A 21,246-nucleotide genomic window follows, 5' to 3' on the forward strand; every position below is an offset into this window, starting at 1 on the left:
CTCCAAGAATTAAAGCAGACAAGGATTTACCTGGAACACTGTGGAGGTTCTTGTCCCTTTTCAAGACCCACCTGGTGGGAAAAGGTGCTCTTGGCCATGTGTTGGGGCTGGCCTGAGCCAGTGTACATTCATCCTTGTTTGCAGATAAGTTGGTAGCCAGATAAAGGAGTGGAAGTTAAAGAAAAGTCAGTAGTTGGACATGAAAGCCACAAGTGGAGGTCAAATTAAGAAAATATTTCATTTGGTTTAGTTTTACTTAGAATGCAGGGAGCATTAGGTGATTCCTTGCTTATAAAATGTAAGGGCTTATTTTTAATTTCTTCATCTTGAAAGTTTGCAGGAAGAGCTCCTTCCTTGGAGCCTCTCCTGCACAGGGGCTGAGAGGGGGCAGCAGCATGGGCAGAGGCAGGAGGAAACTCTCATGTTTTAGAGGACAGTGGGATTTCATGTTCCTGTCCCTCCATCAACTCATTTGGGTGATCAGGATTTTGTCTCCGTTTCCTGATACCTGCAGATCCTTTCTAGGTGGGCCAGCCACTGGGCAGGTACTGCAGATCACTTAAAAGGATTTTCATAAATAGATTACCACTGTCAGCATTCTTTAACAACACTTCCAAAGGCATGACAGACCCAGGACTGTTACAAATACACGGTGCCCCTTTCCTTGAATAGATTTTTTGACAAGCCAGTATTCAGAAACGGGGCTGATATTAACGAGCTCCTGAGCTTCTTCCAGGAGCAAGGCATTAAAACTAAACGGTTGCATTAGAGTATGTGACAAAATTACAAGGTAGGTGTGAGATTTTGTAGTGTTCTTATTGTAGAGGAAAAGAGAAATCTTCATTGCAGTCTCCAAGCTGGCGGAGCGCGGGGAGCGTGGCGGTGTGGATGCGGCGCACGTAGGGTGTGCGCACACTGACTCCTAACGCTGCCCAGCTGGGAGAGAGATTCCTCCTCCCCACGCTGCTGCCTCAGCTCGGGGTGAAGCCTCACAGGGCAGGGGTTCATAGGTCACCCTGCTACTTGAGGCACTTCTGTCCAGTTGGGCTCAAAAGGTGATTTTATTTCAGTGTTCGCTTTCTGCCCACCCCTGGGCTTTGCTCGCTGGTTTTGCAGCTGCTGTGGGTGTGGATTTCTCATGATAATCATGAGGAGAGCAGGGTAACTACTCAGAGGGAAAAGTCAATAATTGTGGTGGATCTGTTATTTATCCATAACATTGTCAGGCACTGAGAAGCCTTTGCCTGTTACCATTCAAAAGGTTGATCTCCCTGTGTCTAAAACTTTACAAAAAATAAGTCATATCTATACATTTGAACTTGTCATATTGGTAATTGTACTTGGTTTCCATTTTTATAATTTTGAGCTGGTTTTTAAATACAGTTCTGCAAAAGTGAAGAGTTAAAACAGAAACGTGCTCTCACTCCCTGAACCATCACATCACTTGTTGGCATCACAGCAGCTCTCTTCAGCTGAGCTCTTCTTCCAGGGAAATGTTATAATCTTTCTTATTCTTGGGGATCATATATCTGCTTTTAGCACAAATTAAGAGCTCCTGTTCTAAAGAGAGAGGAAGAAAAACAGGAGAAAAAAGGAAAAGCCTTTGTGCTGGATTTGCCTGGAATCTCCAGAATCAATTATTCGCACAGAGCTATTTTTTAATTCTCATTCAGCTTAGCAATGCTGATCTTGATGCCTCACTGTGTGTTTACCTTCATCTTCCTACAGATTCCACCTGTAAGCCTGAAAATCCCTCATACAAATTCTGCTCTTTCTCTCCAGGACCACTTTGTTTTGCTGCTCTCTCTGCTCAGAATATGGTTGAAAGCTTTTGGCTCTCATCATTCTGTCTATTCCTTCTGAGCTTTGTTAAAGAAATGAGTGTGTCTCGTTATAGTCTTTAAGCCCGTGCTGTTTGCAGCCCTCAATAACTGGAGGTGGAAAATTTCTGTAGTGACGTTGTGTGTGGTGATCCTTTTTGTGATATTCATTTTCTAATGAATTCCAACAAAGAAATAGCCAAAGAGGAATCTGGCTTTTAGATGTGATGAGCAGTTCCACTCTGTTGGCTTGTGGGTCATGGAGACACCAGCATCATGCACAGATTTCTTCTCAGTGCTAGTACACAGCTGGAGGGTGTGGTCAGGCTGATGCTGGGTATTTCCACATCAGGATATAAAAAAATGCCTTTCCACCTCTACCTCAGTGTTATCATTCCTGGAGGTACCTGTCTGCCCCTGTGTTTGTACATCAGACTGTGTTTTACAGATACAGATATCATCAGGAACTGCAAACATGAGGGAAAACATTCCTGCATGCAGAGCTGCTTTAATAATTTGTAGGCCACTCACATAGAAAGCACCATAAAAAAATAAATAAAGGAAATCGTGTTTACAAGTGATTTGAGAATAGCTGTCTTTTGAATACAAGCCTCTAGGTCTATTAGGAGATTTTGCATTCAGCCCACTGCCTGGCCATTATGTGCTGCAAAGAAATTACTCTGATTGTGCAGATCATTTCAAAGCATAATGACTGGGAGCCCAATATTTTTCATTAATTTTTTTGGGTTAAATAATGCTCTGAAGTAATTTTTCTGATTGTTTTTTGTTCCAAGAGTAGATTTCTTTCTTTCAGAAGAAGCTGTGTTCCTTAGGTGTTACAATTTTTAAACCAAACCTTATCATTTCCAGACTCGTCCCCTTGCTGGTTCTTTCCTGTCACCTGGAGGTGGCTGAACCTCCCATTTCTTGTGTTGCTTCTCTCATTTTGTCCCTCCCTCCTTCACACTTGCATTTCCCTTTACTTGACTCTGAATATTTGACCCAGCTATCCTTAGAATAATTTTATTTGATTTGTTTTCTCCTCCTGTAAGCTTTGGGATTCTCTCCTCCAGTGTCTTGGCTACTGATGATTGTGGTGCCACTTCCATTGCAGGATTTTGTGCCTCACCAGCTGGAAATCTCACATAAATACCTGACTTTTCCTCCTGCTTATGGCTCTCTTGAATTCTTTTTCCTGGCAGTGTCATTTTTTTAAATAGTAATATCGTAATTGCTGCCTAAAGTAAAGAATGTTTCAAATTGCAGTTTGTGAAATAGGTTTTATGGAAGAAACTTGTATTATCAGCCCTGCTTAGCTACATGCACTCAGTAATCATTCTTTCCTGGATGTTTTCCAGAGTGCCACCTCCACAGAGGAGGTTGCTTCATATTTCGTGGCTTATTTTCAAATAATATACCTGTGCAGAAATTGCTGGGAGAGAGATTGCCACGGTATCTTTTCCCTTAGATGGCACTGCTGGTTCTTCCCCAGAGGTGCTGGCACTGGCCAGGCTCCCCAGGGAATGGGCACGGCCCCGAGGCTGCCAGAGCTCCAGGAGCGTTTGGACAGCGCTGCCAGGGATGCCCAGGGTGGGGTTGTTGGGGGGTCTGGGCAGGGCCAGGGAATGGGTTTGAGCTTCCTGATGTGTCTCTTGCAGCTCAGAGCATTCTGTGATTCTATGAATCAACAGCAGCATGGCCAGATTAGACCTTAATTAAAACCTTAATTAAGCCATCAGTGTGTGATGATCCAGAAACCTGACTTCTCATGGGCTGATGAGCTGGACAGCTCTGGGAAATTGGCCATTTGCCCCTGCCCTGCCCTCTTTGCATCTCTGCAGCATCACCACAACTGCATCTCCCATGAATGTGCTTCCTGTACTGTCTCCTGCCTCACTGCAAGATCTCACTGGATCTGGGAACTTTGGAAGGGATTGAAGAGAAACAAAGTCATTTGGGCAGCTAGGAATGGTCTAAAATGTTGAAATAGCTCTGACTGACCAGTGGAGTGCTGGGAGAATGTCAGTGCCTGTGAAAGCCATTCTGGGCACTGCTGTGGCTCCTGGGATGGTGCATTTTGTACACTACATCAATGAGTGTCTCTGAGAGCAGCAGCCTGCTGGAGTAGATAAGGCACAGATAGGGAGTCAGGGGACCAACAACCTTCACTCCTCTGGCACTGCCTTCTGTCATTTGCCTTCCTTATTAAGAAATGCAGCTTAGGGCAGAGAATTGTGCTGGTCTGTGTTAGTGCAGAGTAATGGGGTCCTGGCCTCTGTGGGGGCTCTGGGTGCCACTGAAATACACACACTAATAACAGTGGTGACCTCTTCTGTGTCTTACTATTCCAGTAATAATACAGATATATATATGAAAACTATCCAGCTTCTGTTACAAGGAACAATTCATTCCAGGAAATGTGGTGGAAGTAACCACTAGTAAATACAGTTATAGTTTGTTTTCATTCCTTTTTAATGCCAGCAATATATAAACATGTTTTTTTTTCAGAAAGAAAAGGGTGGCCCTCAATTACAGTAGTGCAGAGATTTGCAAGTGTGTTTAAAGATATTTGTATGAAGTGGCCATCAATGGACTGTTGTGCTGAGAGGATTTCAGATCCTGCATCTCTGTAAAGGAGAGAAGCAAAACTGGATTCTGAAACAGCATTTGTCAGGAGCAGCAGAAGTCATCTCCTGCGAGAAACAGCTCACACAGATCCTCCTGCCAGGACAGGAATGTTCTTACCTACAGCTGGGGCTGGTGGGAAACCAGAGCAAGCAGAGGAGATTTAGACATCTGCATGGAAAATATGCCAGAACAACAGGAAAACAATGGACTTTAGCAGCAATGTTTCATTGCAAGGCTTTGAGAATGAATCCCAGAGCCAGGAGTTTGCTGACACTGTCATATTCTCCATTTCTAGGCACTGTTAGCTCAGGCAACTTACAAATGGTTGGGCTGGTAGCCTAAAGGAATGGCTGGCCTTTGCCAGAGAGATAGAGTTGCCCAGAAGACTGGAGTGAATCAGTGGAGGTGTCAGGATGGATAATGAGCCTTTCTCCTCCTCCTGGAGCTGCAGGAGCCTGCAGTGGGGTGGGAAATAGATAAAAACACTCTGACCACACATTGCCTGGAGTAACGAGCAACAGGCTGGCAAAATCAGACCTATCTGGTGGGCTGGAGGATGGACTGGACAGAGTGTTCTTGTGTCTTCTAACACAGCTCTCACTTCATGAGGGTATTCAGATGGTGCAAACATGAGGAGTGGCATAGTTCTGACTGTGCTGTTTATAGTAGAAAACCATTCTCCAACACCTATTATTTGGGGTCACAGGAGTAACTGCAGCTCAGCTGAAGGATAATTTGGAGTACTTCTGACTTTCACTTCAAATGTATAGAGTTTTAGCCATTTTCAGGGAGAAATTGTACCTTTCTCATTGCCTTTGTTGTGTGACAGTGTGGGGATTGCCTGTCTGATGGTGTATAGCTCACCTCTTGGACACATTTGCTGCAGGATTGTGGGAGAGCTTGTCAAATAAAGATGGAAATATGCAACTGATACCTTATTTTATTTTCACGCTCAGGAGTCCCATTAATGCATTTCAGACATGTGAGCACAGAAGTTATCAGTGAACTCTTAACTGAATGGGCAAATTGGTGTCTGCAGCAGAATAGCAGAGCTGTCAGGGGCAAAAGCTGACAATGATATGTGTGAGTGCAGGAGCCAGCCCTTTTTGCTTGGTAAATGTTGTGTTTTGCTCTGGCTAAACTAGATTAACAGCTTAGCTGTAGGTAAAGTGAAATCGTGCTTTTATCACTGCATTGTCTCTTAAACCATATTTAAGCAGTTTAATGTGTGGCAAAGAGGCAAAACAACACCCCAGTGACAATAACACTGCTGTCTCACCAACATATGGACTTGATTGAATATTATCTCCCCAAGCAAGTGACTTCATGAACAGAAGTGATTCAGATTTCCTGAAGATCAGCAGCACAGAGCTGTTAAAGGAGCAAAACATTACTGTCTTGTGATGTCAGCCCTCTGTGTTCACCTCTGATTCCCTTTCCCCACCACATTTAAGCTGCAGAGGAAGACCTGGCTGACTCCAGCAGCAAAGGTGAAGCCCAAGATAAGAGTGGATCTCATGTAACATGAATTCATTTAACTTCGTGAACTGCAGTGGTGATATTTTTAGGAGTAGTTAAGTGTAACGGGAATATAATGAAGATAGGCTTATTTAGTCTTTAGAGTAGCCATGATTCAAATCTTGTGAGGCTTTCTAAATCAAGCTCAGTGGCTTAAGCTATATCTGGAAATATTCTGTGCAGCAAAAGTGAAGTCAGCAGAGCTAAGGTCTGTAACGAGGACTGATGAGGTCTCAACCATAGGGCAGCTTTCTCCCAGGTGCTCAGAGCAGAAATGCTGTGCAAATAATGGTCCTAAATATGTTTTATTTTCAGGTGTGTAGATTTCACTTGTTAAAAAACAAACAAAACAAACCCCTCCCCTCCAAAATTTCAAATGGAAATTACCCTCTCTTGTTTGGGCTGGAGAAGTCATTCCTGGTGTGTGATGTTAAAGGGTGCACCCTGGGATAGTGGAAGGTGTCCCTGCCCATAGCAGGGGGTTGGATTGAGATGGGCTTTAAGGTCCCTTCCAACCCAAATCCTTCCATGGTTCTGTGCTCTGTATGTGGGTTTGTTACATGTATATCTGTAATGGCTGGTCTAAAAAAGCCAGGCCTCCCATACATGGAGAAACACAAGTGTGAGCTGATTTTAGAGGGAAGAGAGTTTCTGCCAGAAGTATTATTACTATTATTGCATGTTACTGTGCTCACTATTTCAATGAGTGAGGACTGCAAGTTCATTTAAACTATTTGAGATTAAAATTAGAACAGTTCTCCTGTTTCTGGGTGCATGCTGAGTGCTTCAGAAGAGTAAATGCCCCATTACAGTATAACTTAGTAAAATATTAGACTCATTTGCACTACACTGGGATTTTACACCCTATTACTGCTCTGAATTATCTGTCATTAGCCCTCATTAAAGGCAGATTTGGTTAGATGGACAATTGTCTATTGCAATTTGATTGCAAATATGTTGTTAGGCTTTCAAATGAATATTTAAAATGGATCATTGCACAGTTTGCCTACAAATTCTTTCTTTTTTTTTTTTTTATCTTGTCCTTCCTCTCCCTCCATCTTTTAAGGAGCTTCCACCCAGAACTCCAACGCAGTGGAACCCGAAAAGCAGGTTGACAGCACGGTGAAAATGGCTGGAGTTATAGCTGGTCTCCTGATGTTTGTTATTATCCTCTTGGGAGCAATGCTTACCATCAAAAGAAGGTAAGTTTCTGCTTTGCTTCCATCTTGCACCTCTGGGCTACATTGTTGGAGCTTCCCAAGGAAGAGTAAATAAAGATAAAACATTCTTTATGTGTGACAGGGAGCAGCAGTTAATGCCTGTTACCTAACACTGACACTGAGGGCTGTAGGCCCAGAAGAAATACCAGTCCTGGGAGATCCAGCAGCAAAAGAATGGTTGTTACACAAAAGAGATAATGATAATTAATTGATAATTAATGTCAAGGGATAAGTAGCATGGAGAAGTACAAGGGGGTAAAAGAAGAACCTCTCCTAACAGGAAAGGCTGAGAAAATTTGGATTGTTGAGTCTGGGGAAGAGAAGGTCTGGAGTGACTCAATGGTGCCCTTCCAGTACTTGAAGGGAGCCTACAAGAAGGATGGAAGAAACAATTTATGAGGGCCTGGAGTGACAGGACAGGGGGGAATGGCTTCAGGCTGGCAGAGAGGAGCTTTTATCAGACATTAGGAAGAAATTCTTCCCTGTGGGAGAGGTGAGGCCCTCACACAGGCTGCCCAGAGAAACTGTTCATCCCAACCATTTCCCCAACACTTGAGTTTTCTGATGCTTTGGCTGTCATAACTGCTAAAACATAAGTTATTATTTCCCAGATAGCACAGACAAACCCCCAAGCAAAATTACTGATAATGCAGAATGAGACCCAGAGGTTGGACACTGAGGATCCATGTGCTCCATGTGAAAGTTCCCAAGCTCCTGCTGAGCTGAGCTGGCCCCTGAGACACTGCACAGGACCTTCACCTGGACTTGCCTGGTCCCTGAAACAACAATATTTGGTGAATTTGGGTGCGAGGTCCCATGGACAGAACTTTGCTCTATCTGGTTTTGCCACAGGCTCTGTAAACCTGGGCAATTTCCTTCAAAGTTAACATTAGAAAGGAGGTGAGGAGGAGTATTAGTAATCTAAATTCTCCCTTTTTTCTCCTAGAGCTGGAAAATTACAGTTTCCTGTGTGTTGTTTCCACAGCCCCTCCCAGGGCAGACAGGCAGAGTCCCTGCAGTCTGTATCTCTGTTTGCTGCAATTTGCACAGATACCCGCTGGAAGACACACTGAAATAAGGAATAAACTGGCTCATTGACTTTAAAATCTTTTCCCATTTAGAAGCTCTGAGTGCAGGAGGAGGTTTGGGAGGCTGTAGCACACCTCCAGCACCTCCAGGGCTGCTGAGCACATCCATTCTGGGCTCCCTTGGATGGGCTCCACCAGCCACGTCCAGCTGGGGCTCGGGGCTGCATATGGACAAGTGTTCCCTGGAGATGAACTTCAGCCTGGCAGCCTCATTTCATTTGTAAACTAGTGTGAGTTGGGACCAGCTTTTATAAAAGGAGAAGTTGATTTGGGCCAGAAATTGATTGGAACTTCTGGAGGAGCAGAGCTGAAAGCTTGAGCTCTTCTGAGAGAACAGTTTAACAACAGAGTTCTCTTTATTTTGCAAACAGAATCATTTAGGGCTTGAGCTCTTTCATTCCATGTTTGCATTAGCCTCATTTTAAAACCAGCTCCCCTCCCAGTGCACCAAGGCCTTGGTGTACAAGCAGTGTAGCCTTGCAAGGCAACAATTCAGAAAAATAGGTTTAATGAGCTGAGCTTGAGATGTTGTCTTCAAATGGAGCCAGAAAACATCCCAGTGATTTTGTCCATTGTCCAGGGCATCACAGCTCAATGGGAACAGGCAGAGAATTTCCTGGATGAAGCATTATTTTAACCATTGTAGAGAGCAGAGGAAGGAGAGGGATTAGAAGAGAAGGAAGACATTGTTTTGAGATAAGCACTGGTGTCATCAGGAGACTCTTTTATTTCCTGTGAGACTCACCAGGTCGGCAGCACGCTGCTTGGAGCCTTTCAGACACAGAGCATGAGCAAGCAGTGCTCAGCTGCTCGCAGTTTCAGCAGAACAAATTGCAAAAATTCCAGGAACTCAAAAAATTTCTGGGGGCTGATAAAGTTTTAGATGGTTTAGTCAGATATGTGAAGCTAAATTAAGCCAAGCAGTGTATTTATGCAGTGGAAAATTTGGGTTTGACTCTATGTTTGTTGTCTGAAAGTTTTAGTTGAAACTTGGAGCTGTCTAAAGCCTGCTAAAGTTTCCATATCTGTATATCTGTCAAAATTGTGTGTACATATAAATTTCTGTTTTAAACATGACTGTCTTAGAGTATTTAAAATCAAAACCATTAACAGTGTGATTTCTTGGTTTTGGGGACGCACTAACTCCAGAAGTCATAGTATCATCAGTACATGTATATGACATAAAAATTACTGCCACACAATGGACAGAAACTTTATCCAAGGACTTGTAGTGACAGGACAAGGGGGGCTGGCTTCAAACTGAAAGAGATTAAATTCAGATTGGATATCAGGAAGAAATTCTTCACTCTGCATGTGGGGAGACCCTGGCACAGGTGCCCAGAGAATCTGTGGCTACCCCTGGACCCCTGGAAGATCCCCAAGGCCAGGCTGGACAGGGCTTGGAGCAGCGGGGACATTGGAAAGGGGACTGGAATGATCTTTAAGGTCTATTCCAACCCAAACCACTCTGTGATTCTGTGATAATTTAACATGTTAATTTAGAGGTGGTTATCGGTGGCCACAGGAGTGTATGTGCCCACAAAAGACACAACCACACTCTTTCATTAAAAGATACATATCCTGAAATATCTCATTTTTATTGTATGACAATATTTCTAATTCTCTAAGGAGCTTGTGGTTCTTTCCTTAGTATTATTTAAATACATTTGTATAAGAGAATACAGAATCATTTTGTAAAAACAAAAAAAATAAAGACTTTTTTTCAGGAAAAAATACCCTTTGACTTTTCCCCTCCCCAGAGGATTTGATTTTGGTCAGTTCTGATTTCATCAGGGCAGTTTTAATTCTGATGTAATCATGACTTGTATTTCCCTGGAGTGAGGAGTGTGACACCTCTCAGGCTGGTGTGTCTGAGCAGACAAAGCCTCCACTGACCCCTTTAAATATAAGACTGAATAAATAGGATCAGACAGCCTGTCATGGGTGCACTGTAAATAAGTTCTTTAAACTGCTGTCGGTAGCAAAAAAGGAGATTTGGGGCTATGTAGGGTCTGAGATTATTTCCTCCTATGAAAATTCAGCTCCTTATTCTGGATTAGGATTTAGGTTGTTACCTCAAACTAATTAAATAAAACCCCAAAGCCTCTTGGGCATACCCAAGCTGTAGGACAGGTTTAGGAAAAGGGACATTTGTACATTCAGGGAGCAGTGTCCCTGCTGTGTCCCTGTTTCAGGTGGGGGACAGGCAGGGGTTTGGGTTGTGTTGTACATTTTGGTTTTTTCTCAACCATAACTCTGACCAGTTCTCACAGTTAAACTTTAAAATATTCTTTAATAAGTCCTTATTTCTGACTGCATATTTTGGAAGAATTGGAGCCAAAATGTCCAATTCCAAAACACAACCCTCCTTTTGTTTGTCTTCCTTTATTTTCTGCCCTCATGGAGCAAACCTTTCTGAGCTTTCCTCTGCAGCCTGGAGGGACATGCAGCTTTTTAATGAGGGCTGAGAGTCTGGTGGGACCCCAGATGTGTGTGGCCCAGAGAGGACAGCAGCAGAAAGAGCAGCAGGATGTTCCAGGGAACAGTTCCAGTCGATAGAGCTGTGTGAGCTCTGGTCCTGGCCTCTCACAGGGCTCGGTTTAATTGAATCACTTTGGGGCTTTCAGGGGTTCAGCTCTGAGTCCTCTCATTTTCTACATCTTGGTCACTTTTCCCTTTCTTTAGAGACTCAGTGGCAATCACTGCTCCCTACCTGGTGCATTGCTGGGGTTTGTAGAATTGCTGCTTTCAGGAGATAATAGAATTTAGTTAAAATACATCCAGATGTATCTCGGAATCAGTGCCATTCAAATCACTTGGCATACATCAGGAATCTGGCCAGAATAGCAGGTTTATAGCAAAGGCATCATCAGGAAAAGCATGGTTCAGTTTAATCCTCGTGAACTGTTCTTTACCCCATGTGTGCACAGCACAGAGGGTGATGAATCTGTTCTGAATCTGAACCTGCTTTCCACATGTGCTTACAGAAGTTGTGTTGAGAACAACCACAAAAGTGAACATTTGAAACTGCATTTGTATTTCTAACTATTCCTCATCATCCTAGTATCTTCAAGGATGGCATTTTAAAGCTGTGCAATAGGTTGAAGTTTGTGTTTCACTGTTTCTCCCTGTCTCGACCACTGCTGTGGCTTCTTGTGACTTGTGGTAAATTTCTAATACTCTGAGCTAGGTCTGTCTTAAGCCAGTCTTTTCAGAGAAGCCCCTTTCCAGCTATAAAAGGGAAAATATCACTTCTTAAGCTACAACTGATTGCCAAGGCTCAGTTTGTGTTGCTGCTCAAAATGTTGTGAAATGAATTGTTGAGAAACTGTGGTAGAAAATGCTTAATCACAGTGATGCAGAAAGCTAATGCCTGCCCCCAGTGCTCAGCTATAAATATGGAGTGATGCTTGAATTGTTAACGAACTATTTGCATTTTAGAGTTTGATGAAGCTTGATTTATCATTAGACAATTTGCTCATTGTCTAAATACTCCAAAATTGTGATGTTCTTACATTGTCACTTCCCTATTTATTATTTGTATTAATAGCTCTGACATCTTTCTTTCCATTTCAAAAATATCAGAGCACTTGAGAGGCAAAATTGCCCATGTTACTGACCTGATAAAGTGAGGGAATTAAAGGTGAGGGCATTTATTCATGGTGGCAGAAGTGGAAACACAACCTGTCTCCAGTTCAGTATTTATTTATTCCTCACCAATATACAGCTCCTGAAATAAGCGCAGGCAAATAGTACAGAAAACAACACAAATACTTTTTGTATTGGAAAAGAAGCCTGGAGTTCATCTAAATCTAATTATGTGCTTTTTTCTTTTTCTCCTTGTGGATATTTTGTTCATCTGACTGGCTGTCAATATTTAGAAGAAATGCATATTCCTACTCCTATTACTTGTAAGTACTTGAATGGGAATGAGGTTTTTTGAGCATGTTCACCCTGTGGTAATTTTGTGCTTTGTTGTATTCTTTTCTTTTTTCTATTTTTTTTTTTCCATTCCATTTATCCTTGTCTTTCCAGCAGCTTGTGTTTTATTTTCCCAGTTGCACACTGTTATGTTTTCCCTGTTTCCCCACTGCACCTGTAGCTGCAAACATATGAATGTCCACAGATATGTCAGTTATGGTTTACAGCTCTTCAAACTGGATGTTCATCTTTAGATTGGATATCAGGAAAAATTTCTTCACCAAAAAGGCTGTCCAGCACCAGAACACGTGGCCCAGGGAAGTGATGGAGTAGCCACTGAGGCTTTTAAAAGCTGTGTAGATGTGGCAAGTGGGGTCAGGGTTTAGGGATGGACACGGAGGAACAGTTGGAGCTGATGATCTTGGAAATCTTTTCCAACATAAATGATTCTCTGATTCTGTAAATGGTAATGGACAAATGCAGTGTCCCAAGTGCTCCTTTTTAATTGTCCATTGTTCATAGCCAGCCTTCAGGGAAATTCACACCTGGAAGTTATTGTTGGGAATTTCTGAGCCATGGATGTAAGCTTTTTAAAAACCTTAAGGTTTCTGACACCTGGGAGTTGACATTATCCCAGCAAACATCCCTGTTCCTGAAGCTGCCAGGTTCTGAGTGTTGGTTTAGATCATTGGATGATGAAGTGGTTCAGATATTCAGATCTAAATCACCTGTCCAGTCCTAATGACAGTGCTGCATAATGAAGGCAGTTGTTAAGGCACATGAAAATGCTTCACACATCGGTACTTGCAGAGCCATCTGTTGCCTAAAGACTGAGGGGCTGGGAAGCAATCAAGGCCAAGCTGTTTCTGCCATGATAATGGTTGCCTGAGGATCGGGAGGAGGAGAGGGCTGGATCAATGATGTGAGGAAAAAGTCCTGGAGAAGTGAGTTGGACACCTCTGCTGCCATCAGAGGGCTGGGAGGGAGGAGAAGGCAGCTGCTGCTGTGGACAGGAGCAGCTCTGCCCTCTCCAGCTCTCAGAAGCAGCAGGAGCCCTTTCCCCAGCCCTGCCAGACCTGTCAGGGCTCTGAGGCTGTCCTAAGAGCCACATCAACCCTGACAGCCCCTCCTGGTCTGCTGCTCCAGGAACTGCCTCCTTTGCCCCTTCCTGCAGCTCCTCTTTGTCTCCTCTTGGCACTTTTCTCTGGAAGATGTTCAGGAGGTCAGCAGAACGAGAGGTGCTGCCATTTTAAGGGGAGCTGATTTCTTTTCCATGTGAGTTGCTTTATGTCCAAAGAAGAGGGCAAAGGAGGATCCCTATGCACCACTGCTTGGAGGGATTTTGTTTCTCCATGACCTGTCAGGACGCTGTTGGAAGAGGAACCTTTCCCACTTTCCAAACCTGTGAGGAGCCTTAGGACACCATCACGAGTCTTGACTTTGCCCAGTGATGTAATTGTACATACAGAGTAACTCCATTTCCTCTAGACCTCACCCTGGCTACCAAGAATGAAATTTGACCTCAGGTAGTCAGATTAAAGAGGAGGTTAACTAAGTGTGAAGTAGGGGATGGTTCTGACCCAAAGGTGCCAGAGCTAGTTGAATTTATTGATAGAACCTTTCCTTTTCTGCACATTTCTCACATTTCACTGCTTGGTTTCCTTACAACCAGTAGCCCCACTGCCTGAGAAATTCAGTGCCAGGTTTCCCATTATAATTGTCTTTTTCCAGCAGGCACTATGTGGTCAGCATGTTCCCTGCTTCATTTTATTTTGAGATCTATGTGTTTAAAAAGATGAATCAACTTCCAAGCCCTCTGTGACCCATTTTACAGCTGCACAGCATTGCTGTAAGCAGTCAGCTGAGGATTGCTCTGCCAGAGCAAGCACAGGGGTCCCTAGGGGGTCTATTTGCTGTGGGTCAATTTGCTAGACCCTTTTTCCTCAGGGAGCAACACAGTGACTCAGGAAAAGTGAAGAGAAAACCCTCTGGAGGGTCACCCAAGCCTGGGGTTGCAGTGAGCTCCAGCAGAGGCAGAAGGAAGGGTTTTAACAAGGTTTAATGAGGCAGATGTCCAGCCTGCAGCACATCACACAAAGCCAGAGGTGCCATCAGGCAAGCTGAGTGTTCACAGGAGACACTGGAGATCGGAGCTCAGCTTTTCATGGAGCTTTTCCTCCCCAGTCCTACACCCAAATTTTTCTGCCAGAAGCTCATTCTCAGCTGTGTGCTGCTGGTGTCCCAGGGCCAGCTCTGCAAGCTGGAGCATCCTGACCCCACAGCCACCTCACCAGGAGGGCTCCCAGCACCAGGCTGTGCCAGGCAGGCTTTGCTCCACGTGGACACTTGGGAAAACCAAGCTCTGGTTTGGGTTTTTTCCCCTTGAACAGCAATTGAGGTAAAAGGGATGTAGCAGTAGTGAGGGAAGAAAGCAGGAGAGCCCATGTTGTGAAGTTGTACTGAGTTTCACATTTCAAGTTTCACATGAATAGGGTGTTCCATTAGAATTGCAGATGAAGATCTGAAATTGCTAAGGACTGTGCAATTCTTAGACAAGCTTGATTCAAATTGCTCTGGACTCCTATGAGCAGAAAGGTTGGATTCAAGTTTATTTTAAATGTTGTGGAAATAACAGCAGCAATATGGTTATATACAGATTTTATTTTAAATAGAATTGGTTTCTACGCTGTGACCTTGCATGAATTATTTAGTCCTGAAGCAAAATTCAGTTGAATGTGTTACCAGTATTGAAAAGCAGGTTCCCAAATAGATCTGCTGGCAGATCTTTAAATGTGGCCATATGGACTGTATCACTTCACGTTTGGTTTCAGTTTCTGGACTCCAAAGCTGTGCTTCTTAGAGCAACAAAAGTCTGATTCAGATAATTCCTCCTAACCCTTTGTGAATCTTCTATACAGGCATTTCTTCTTTTTAGGCAACAAAGTCTCCAATCCTAATTGTCCCAAATGATTCTGAATGATAATTCTATTAAAGTCACAGAGACTTTTTTCAGGAGTACCTGGTCTTTACAGAGACAGGCCACAACATTTTGGTAATCTCTAGACTGGAGTTCTGCCCTCAGCCAGTCTTGTCTTCTGCTGCAATTCAGGACTGGAAAATCTGATTCTGTGAGATGGTTGAGTACCTGCAGCTCTGACTGGTGAAACCAGTCCAAAATATTCACTCACAGGAGCAGCTGTTTTGGCCATGCATGGTTATGGTTAAATAGGGATTCTTGTATAGCAACACTTGATAGAAAACTTCCTCCAGCATATAGGAAAGGATGAAAGAGAAGACCATAAAGATCTTTAACAGGCTTTAAGTGGAAATACAACGCAGGAGGCCTTGATTCCTAAGTTGTAACTGATCATGCAGGGTCGACATTGTGCTGTGTGCTCCAGTTTACCCATCAGCAGTGGCTTCTGACTTGAGATCCTGTGAGGAGAAAGGGATGGAATTAGGAGTTCTTGTCCTGGTGCACTCCTTCATCCCTGTGCCCAGGGTGATGCCTGAAGCTTTCCAGAGGAGTTACTCTGTATTTACACCAACATTTACACAAATGGTGTCCAAGGTTGGGACAGAATTGCTGCTGTCTCTGCACTTCATTCAATGGGCAGAGTAAGACACCAACCCAGGCAGGTCTGGAAGATGTTGGTTTTACTCCCAGCTGAAGCTGTAAAACACTGACAGCAATTCATCCAGTTTACAGAAGGGTTTGCATTTAGTGACAGGCACCTCTTTTGCAACAGCATTTTCAACCGCAGCAATCCATATAATGATTTTATTATTTGCTCACCAGGAAAATAAATGGAAATGTTTTCTGTGTGTGGGTTGTTTGTTTTGGTTTGTTTCTTTCTCCTGGGCTGGGTAATGGCTGCAGAATGAAATTTAATCAAGAGGAATATGAGACCAGGGAAGAATTTCTGGAAATACAGATTCATGTATGTGTTACAAGCACTCAGTTTAATGTTATTTATAAGAAAAGAGCACTCGATGGCCAAGATGTTTTTCTTTTCCCCTGAACTGGCCAGAGCTCCAGGGACATGATTGCAATGTAGGAAGTCCCTTCAACTCCCTCTGGAATTTCACACCAATTTTAATTGTTGGGTGGTTTCAGCTGGGAGTTTCTTTCCATGGGAGAGATTGCAAAGGTTATTAAGCTAAATTTATACTTAGATTTTTTGAAATAACAGAGTTTATGCTGGATTTATTGCCACCATCTGTGGGACATTTGAAAAGAAAAACTTCCCTTTATTTATAAGCGTACCTCTGTATAACCACATTCACACATAAATATCTCCATGTATTTCCAGGGATGGTGGGATCTGCCTGCACAGGTCAGCTTGCTAAATCAGGATTTTAAGAAGAAATATTCTCATTAGGTGCTTTTCTCATCAGATGATGGAAAAACAGGATCATTAATCAGTGGCTATGCCTGTCTAATGAAAGCAAATTAAAAAAAATAATATATCAACATGCAGCAAGCAGATGAGATGTGATTTAGAACGTGTCTGCATGGTGATTGCAAGCCTAAACCTTGCAGAGGACAGGGTTTGTAGCTGTCTTATACCAGCCCAGACTTATACTTGGATGGCTCCTATGTGCACCTGGCTTGTCTAAACTTCCTCTGGTTGTACATCAAACTAAATAAATATAAATTAATCCTCCACAAGCAGTGATTAATTTGATCAAGTGAAGCTTAGATCACACTCTCAAGAGCCTGTGCTTGCATACCCACAGTGCAAAACTCTCAAGGCATCTTTTGACTTCTCTCTACTCCCTTTCTCCTGTTCTGTGCAGTTTGCTCTGTGACACTGACCTTTACTGCAGCAGCCTCCCTCTGCTCCTGCCACAACCTGGCTTCATCAGGGCAGGTGCTAAAGCTGTCAGAGCACATGCTGTGGTGGGGATTTGCCCTTGCAGTGGCTCTGAGGTGCTGCCCAGGTGCTTAGGGCAGAATTGCTTCCCAGCCCTGCTCAGGAGGAGACACTTCCCATTCCCCAGCCCCTGCAGGCAGTGAGAGCAGCTCCCCTCTGGTGTCTTTTCATGTTTGAAGACCTATCAGCCCTACTTGATTTTCTTTTCTCTAGATTAAAGGTCCACATTTCTTTGGCCTTTGCTTGTAGATCACATTTTCCACCTTTGCCTCTTGTGTCCTCCTTTGTGTGTGCCCCTGTAGCACACGTCTGCTTTGAAGAGCAGCGCTGCAGCAGAGCCCTCTCCAATCCTCAGAGCAACAGGATCACCCAGATTACAGCACAGCCCCCTTAGTTTTAAACCAGCATGAAACCATTCTTCTCAATTGGATTTGTCACTGGTTTAGGGCATGGAGCCCCTTTGCAGTAGATCTGCTGTTTGCCCAGTGCTCCCTGGTATTTGCATGGCTCATCACAGCCTGCCTTAAATCAGAGCAGACTCCATCACAAATTACATGTGTGCTCTGAGGAGTTTGCTACACACAACTCTCTAAAAGGAATTTTTTAATTTTATTTTTTTTTTTGGCTTTCTCAAATTGTTTATTGAAAATGAGGGCAATATGTAATTTGTGTCTGTAGGAGGAAATTTCACATTTAACTTACATGATCTATACCTAATGTCTAAATTACCTGTGCCTGCAAATCTACACCACATTGTACATAATGCATCCTGGCAAAACATCTAAAATTAAATCTGTCAACATATATGCATGAGGGTTCTCCAGGAGTGGCAGCTACAGATTTAATGTTCATGCATGTGGAATTGATAGCAAAAGTTAGAGAAGAGTTTGAAGCTGATTTTAAAAAATAATCCCTGACAGTCATCCAAACCTCCACGAAACAGGAATCTGATCCTGCAGATACTTCTCACAGAAAATATTGCTGGAGCTGCCTGATTAATGCCTATGGCAGTAAATGGTTTGTGCTTGATACCAAATTTGCATTCCTTGACTGTTTAAGTGGAACTCCCACAATTTTAATATAGTGCTTCAGATTTTATGTCTAGTCTCTGATAAGAGTTGAAGTTTCTAAAAAATAAGCAAATCAAATCCCCATAACTTTTTCCCCCCCAAATTCACACTTAGTTGTGGCCACTGCCAATGGCTTTTCTCCTTTCTTTAGTGGGGTCAACATCAACTGCCTGATTATACAGCTGGTTTCATTTTTTCACTTAACTTCAAGCATCTTTCTGTCTCATCCCTCCTCTGTGTGCGTGGTGCTTACAAAAACCATCTCTTCATTTCCAAACCTTCTCAAACTGAAAAGAGCAACCTGGTAAACTCCATCCATGGCCTCCTGCTTTCTTCTTGCCCCATTTCCCTTACCCTTGAATGTAAACCAGCATTAAGATCATGTTATCCACATCCTGACGTTCTGTGCCGAGTGTTTCAGACTCTTCTTCCCCATATCTGCCTGGTCCTTTATTTCCTCCCCTTTTCAGCTGCATAGTGCATGAGTGGGGAAGTGTCTGCTGGGTGTGGGGTGTCAGCTGTGCTGGGGACACGCTGGGCACGCAGCCAGCCCCTGGCTGACACTGATGCTCCCACAGCAGCTTTGTTGGGGTGTTGCAGTGGCTCTGTGCAGGGCACTGGGGACAGCAGGAGCCGTGTCACCGGCCTGGCTTGTCAGCGATTCCCAGAGATCTCTTGGAGCGCCCTATTTTTGGAAACAGCGTTTCTAGATAAATGCTTTTCCAATTCCAAAAGGCGTTTTGACGTGCTGGGAAATAAACCTCTACCTAGCTGTGGGTTTTAAGTCACATCCCTAACGTTCTGGAAAGTGCTAGTCATTTGATTTTATAATCTTTTCTATGAATTATAATGATGGTAAGGACCAAATAGGCTTAGTCCTGTGCTGCCACTCTCTCCAGACACGGAGCGGCAGCAGAAAAGGCACGTTTAGAAACCGAGAGCCCCTTGATGTGTCTGGCAAGCTTAGCTCTGAAATCCTCAAAAGAGATCTGTCTTCCTTTTCCCTCTAAATTTAGATGAAGAATTTTTACATTCTTGGAACAGAGAGGGAGAAAGGTGGAAACTGATAAGATGCTGTTGAAAGAAAATTATAGCATTTTCAGATGCAGACCCGGGTTGTGTGTGCGAGGTAGATTGAGAACTTTAAACTCATGTCACCTTTTCTTTTTAGGCATTCAAGCCAATGTTTTAGGGGCCTCTCTGTCTTCTACAGGACCAGGTAGAACTCCTTTGCATAGGGCTTTTGTAAGCAGGCCTTTGGGGACTAAGGGGCTTGGGTTTGGGGTTATTTTTTTCCTGCCTAGGACATGCAGAAATGTTGTTGCTCATTCACAAAAAGACCAAACAAGTTTGCCAGTTCTGCCTCTTTGTAGCCTGTTGGCATTTCTGAAGAGATACCAGGCAATGGGGACTTACAGATAATTACTACCACAAATAATTTCACTTGCATTGAATGAGGAAATCGCCCCTTTTGACTCACCATTTACAACCATTAGGAGAGGTCATCTGTAGTGGCTCACCCCAGCAGTCCAGAGTGCTTGTTATTAAGGACTTCTGCATTTTGGATTAGTGTTTCCCACTGAGTGATTTCAATTCCTGTTGCCAAAGAATTCGCACAGGCATGTAAAATTAGCAAACCATCGTGATTAACAGAACCACACGGCAGGGTTAACACACTTCCACACTATTGCAGTTACCTCAGGTACCACAGCACAAAAAACAGGGGTTCCCATATCTGCAGCTCACAGCTCCTCAGTCTGGCTGTGCCAGCGCTGCTGAACACTGGAAGCAAAGCTTTTAGCAGCATTAAACACCAGCTTTTTCTTCAACACTCGAGGACTGCTCCCCTCTTTGCATCTTCACCTGCAGGAGTGGGTACACCCTGGGGAGATGTGAGGCACCCCTGGGGGATGGACACAATTTGAACAGCTCTGGGCTTGGGTTGGAACCACTGATTGTAAATGAACCCCAACTGGCTGAGCAGATGAGACACATGTGTTTGTTTAAAAGTTTGCAGCAAACATCTGAGTTGTTTTTTTTTTCCATAAATCTGTGCTCTCCTGATCTGGATTATCTTTCTTTAAAACAGGCTTTTCCCACAGACATAGGCAAAGGATTTAGCTCTCTTTGACCCTTCTTTGCAAACAAGTATTAGTGGCCAAGCTGCCCATCTCCTGAAGGCTGGGGCTCAGCTGTGTGCTTGAACTTGCCTGTAAATGCCACTCTGACATGTTCTGTGCATAAATAGAGCCTGTTAGACTATGTTGGAAGGAGTACCTTTTTTTTTTTTTTTAAGAATCTAATTAAGTTTAAAAGATGGGTAGTACTTACCATAAGCATGTTGTTTTAGAGAAGAAAAACCTCTTTGCAAAATGATTCAGTTGTTAGGATTTTTTTTTTCTTCTTTGAGTTGGAGAAAATAAAGAAAACTAAAGCTCCTTCTTACAGTAATCTGTTTTTCTCCCTTTTATTTTATTTTATTTTCTTATCTAGGGAAGTCGTGTAAGCAAAGTTCTTTGCTGGTGCTAGGGATTTGTGTGATATTTTTTCAAGGTGTGGATTGTAGAATGTCACACATTCATTTTTAAAGGGTTTTGTTCTCTGATACGAATGAAGCACAGGGCAGTCAAATGTCAGTGGAAGCTTAGCAGCTCACTTTTCCTGCTTCTCTCCATTTTATTATTCTCTGTGTTTGCAAAAGAGGAGCCTCTTATGTTCTCAGCTTTGTTAGTGTTTTCAGAGCAGGCAGCCTTGCTGCTTTTGACCAAGATTTTGCTGTCTCCTCAAAACAAGAAAAGACCCTTTTTCCCAGAACTGAGGCTTATTTGGACATTGCTAAAACTTCAACCTTTAATGTGCCCCACCCTCCCCTGGCTGGGGATCCCAGAGCAGTCTGGGTGTGTGTGAGGATTCAGGAGGCTGCTGCCCTCACTGCTCTGCTTGGGGACAGGACAGAGCTCTGCTCCAGCTCTCCAGTGGCACAGAGCCGGGTCTCACACTCCCTCAAAGAGCATCCCATGGGATGGATGCAGATGTCCTGGTCCCCTGGAGTGAGCAGTGCTCCCACCCCGAGCCCTCTGCTCCTCCTGGAGCGAGCGGCACCC

At 43.6% G+C, this 21,246-nt stretch overlaps 1 protein-coding gene across 7 annotated transcripts in view; it reads left to right on the forward strand.

Annotated features, from left to right (window-relative positions):
- The window catches only part of PTPRT (protein tyrosine phosphatase receptor type T), a 435,686-nt gene that overhangs the window by 355,188 nt on the left and 59,252 nt on the right, over positions 1-21,246 (forward strand). For 3 of the 7 annotated variants that reach the window (XM_015647508.2, XM_033519070.1, XM_015647502.2), the window contains 3 exons: positions 7,033-7,168; positions 12,156-12,185; positions 19,314-19,361. In XM_015647508.2, the coding sequence (XP_015502994.1) occupies positions 7,033-7,168; positions 12,156-12,185; positions 19,314-19,361 (214 nt within the window). The remainder of the gene's footprint in view (positions 1-7,032; positions 7,169-12,155; positions 12,186-19,313; positions 19,362-21,246) is intronic. The other 4 variants (XM_033519068.1, XM_015647505.2, XM_033519067.1 and 1 more) reach the window with 3 other exon arrangements.

Source organism: Parus major, chromosome 20, assembly GCF_001522545.3.
Source record: "Parus major isolate Abel chromosome 20, Parus_major1.1, whole genome shotgun sequence".
NCBI classification, from domain to species: Eukaryota; Metazoa; Chordata; class Aves; order Passeriformes; family Paridae; genus Parus; species Parus major.